Here is a 3,475-nt window from a genome sequence, read left to right as displayed (position 1 = left end):
CACACACACACACACACACACACACACACACACACACACACACACACACACACACAACCAGTCAATCAGGCTGGAGACAGAAGGCGATGACAGCCGCAGTAGGCAGTAACACCATCATCAGTGTGTAGCGTTTACAATGCCACGCACCCACGACACAAACACTCCAGTGAGGCTCCAAGACCACAGCTGAGACGACCCAGGTGGAGGGAACCCCACGCACACAGAGACGTCTGAGATTTCTGCTTTAAAAACCATTTGAATAGATGCCAACAAAACCACTTACATTTCTTTCCAKTTTGCACCTATTACCCTGCCTCTCACATCATCATTCTGGCTGGAGCTCACTTAATTAGCTCATAATGCAGAGTAAGTTTTTTTTTGGCTGCGGCTGATAGCTGTGTCTTCTCTGCCAGGCAATTTGGCACAAACAGGAGCTTCGCAGAGAGCCKTCCACTCATTTGTTTTTGCTGAACAGCTGGTCATTGTTGATAAATACGGTCAGAACGTTCTCTAATCCAACAAGTCATCGTAGCCTGAGAATCTGTGGAACAGCTCATGTATTAACATGGAAGTGGGCTCACACACATCTGTATAACGACCCTGTGAGTGTGTGTGTGTGTATGAGGTGGATTTTTGACAGGAAAATCTGTGGTTTTGTTTCCATTCATGGTTTTGCCCACAGATTTCCTGGCTCAGGTGTAAGAAAACAAGCTGGAGGATGTGTGGACGTGGCCGCAATCCAAAGCAGCCGCAAGACTCCTTCACATGCAGACACGCTTTAGGTGCCTCAAAAATAAAGACAAGTTCTTCAAAGTTTGATGAGTCAGAACTTTGTCAGACAACAAAAGAACAACTCCAAGCACACTTTTATGCAAAAACGTCTGGACAAAGAAGTGAAGGAYGGAAAGTTAGAATCATCATTCCAACTTCAGCTCTAAAACAAAGTGTATCTAATACAACCACGCAATTAATAAACACATAAGCTGCCTGGGAATTTCTTTAAAATTCATTTTGAAGAGTGTAGACTGTTAACTAGAAAGAAATTCCTGTCAGAATAGTCACTAGAAAGCAGTAATTCAAGGTGAAGGTAGCTTTTAAAAATTCATATTCTATTACATAAAACTTAAAGTGCTATTTTATAATTTCCTGACACTATTGTAACAAAAGAAGTAAAATGTCTTTCAACTAACAGATTTTGTTTTACTGGGTGCAGAGCATCTTATGCACCCATGTGTGCAAACAGCCGACAAGGACAGTCTTTTCTCTTTAATTCTGCCACAAGCACACACTCAAGAGCAGGATTTAAGAGGATTTCCCACGACATTACTTTCAGCTTTCACCACACGGCAGCGGTCACTTCTGTGTGGAGGAGCTTATGGTCGTGAAAATGCAAAACAAATACAATGGTGAAGAGCTGCAGCTAATTGGACAATGGTACTAAAAGGTGTTTAGTTTTATTACTGCTGCACAATGAATTGTGGAAAGCGTGGGGCTCTGCGGATGTCTTCTCATCAATCAGGACACGAGATATGAGCTGACCACAGATGGTCTGGATCTCCTGCTTCATTAAAGCAATTGTCATCTGCCTGCACCACTTTCTATAGTTCTAATTGCTCTAATTTTAATGTTCTTTTTTAAAGAACGCTTTTGTCATTTAAGACTGAACTGGTTTAGAGAATCCATTCATTATATTACAATACACATAAATCTCAAACTTGATCTTAACGCCGGTGAATTACAAATCTGGCTCATGTACTGCTTCTGTAAATGTGATGAACTAGAAAAAACTAGAACAATTCCCAATCATGAAAATCTAACAAATATTATACAAGACGTGAATTATTGAATAATACACATTTAAGTTGAATATATGTGACAGCCAAATGTTAAAAACACAGGGAATAATATTCAAATGCAACTATGAATCAGCAAATACATTAGGAGCATGTCATTTTCAAGCAAAGATCGTCACTAACTGGTAGAGCTCTGCCACCTAGTGTCCACAGACTGTAATTACAACAAGACCGTGAAACACAAGATGAAAAGATGCATTTAAATTTAAAATTAAACGGGGGGACTTACAAAAGGAACCGTGACAGCTCCGGGCACTTATCCTGGTACAGGAGAGAAGCATTCAATAAAAATTTGGCAGAAATACCTGTACAAAATGCCTTCATTGCAAAAGCGTCCTCTAAGCTAATTCGCTAGGTCGAAGAAATTCTACCCCAAAAAACAAGGTTAAAGACTAACTAACAAAGCATTAAAAAGGCTTTGGTRTATAAATTTACACATTAGAGTGTTTTCAAATACACTTGGTGCTGTTGTCCCAAAAATAACACCAAAAAAATGTAATAATTTTAAGGAAGCTGAATAAATATTAGCCTAGCTACTCTGACAAATCCACGCTGGGTCGCAAAGTTCTGACGCTGTTTGCGTTGCATTCTGGGAGATTGAGTTCAACGGTGTTTCACAGTGAAACGACCGGAAACGACAGAAATGTCATGTCCGGAGCKTTAAGTTGACAAAATGTAAAGAAATTCCAACATGATAATAATTATTAGTCAGGCTACTTTAGGCTAGTTGACACTCGAGGTGAATTTGAGCTAAAGTAGTTGTTTAAATATATTTTTTCGTCTACTAATTTCAAACTACAATAAAGCATAACTCTCGTAGCCTACGTTTGTCATGAAGAATAAAAAAATAAAATAAAATATGGGATAAAAAACTAAAACAAAATTTATATCCTTTCAGTTTAATGGATGAGGATAGTTTTGATGTCACCATTTCTTGAACCTGATTGGACGATGAGAATTACCAGCGGTAAACGCCAGTGGGACAGTCTGTTTCGGCATCCTCTTCATGTCAACGCACCAACAACCTTTTTTTTTTTTTTTTTTTTTTGTGAGCATTATCCGTCTGTTTTGGACGCAGGGAGTCTGCTTGAGCATGTATGCGAGGGAATTCGCAGAAAGAACCTGTCGGAGCGAAATTGGATATCTGGATGAGGCAGCGGCGTGGAGGGAGAGAGGCTGGATGAGTGCGCACCTTTCACCGGAAAGAGAACAAGAACCGGCTCAAACACCGAGAACGCAAGGGATGGAGAGGAAGAAGTTATAGGGGCTTGAACTCGCCTTAAAAACAGGGGGATATGGTGCTTGGAAGCGTTTTACGCAGTAAGTTTTCATATTTTTACAGGATCAACATCGTCAAAAAAAAAGTATCATCATCCAATTCAATTATTTCATTCGGATTGATAGTTTGGAATTACATATGGCCATCCATCATACTTTAATTATCARCGTTTAACAGGTTGTACAGCCATTCTTTGCTTGTGTGCGCAAAACGGATGGATGAATGGACGGAGTCATCTGCGATTCTGGAAGGCTATTAAAKCACCGGAGCGTGCTGAGCTTATAGAAAGTGATGGAGCAAGCCAAAGTGTGAGGGATTGCTCCTGCGCTTTGTGGACTAACCC

General features: G+C 40.1%; 1 protein-coding gene across 1 annotated transcript in view; it reads right to left on the bottom strand.

The window, feature by feature from the left end:
* rmp24 (ribonuclease MRP subunit p24) overlaps positions 1–2,434 on the bottom strand; it is a 19,866-nt gene extending 17,432 nt beyond the window's left edge. Inside the window, exon 1 of the mRNA XM_014005669.1 lies at positions 2,083–2,434. Within this exon, the coding sequence (XP_013861123.1) occupies positions 2,083–2,177 (95 nt within the window). The 5' untranslated portion in view covers positions 2,178–2,434. The remainder of the gene's footprint in view (positions 1–2,082) is intronic.
* Positions 2,435–3,475: the final 1,041 nt, after the last annotated feature.

This window comes from Austrofundulus limnaeus, unplaced genomic scaffold, assembly GCF_001266775.1.
Source record: "Austrofundulus limnaeus strain Quisiro unplaced genomic scaffold, Austrofundulus_limnaeus-1.0 Scaffold32, whole genome shotgun sequence".
NCBI classification, from domain to species: domain Eukaryota; kingdom Metazoa; phylum Chordata; class Actinopteri; order Cyprinodontiformes; family Rivulidae; genus Austrofundulus; species Austrofundulus limnaeus.
The sequence above is the reverse complement of the archived record's forward strand: the minus strand, read 5'-3'. Positions and strand labels throughout refer to the sequence as shown.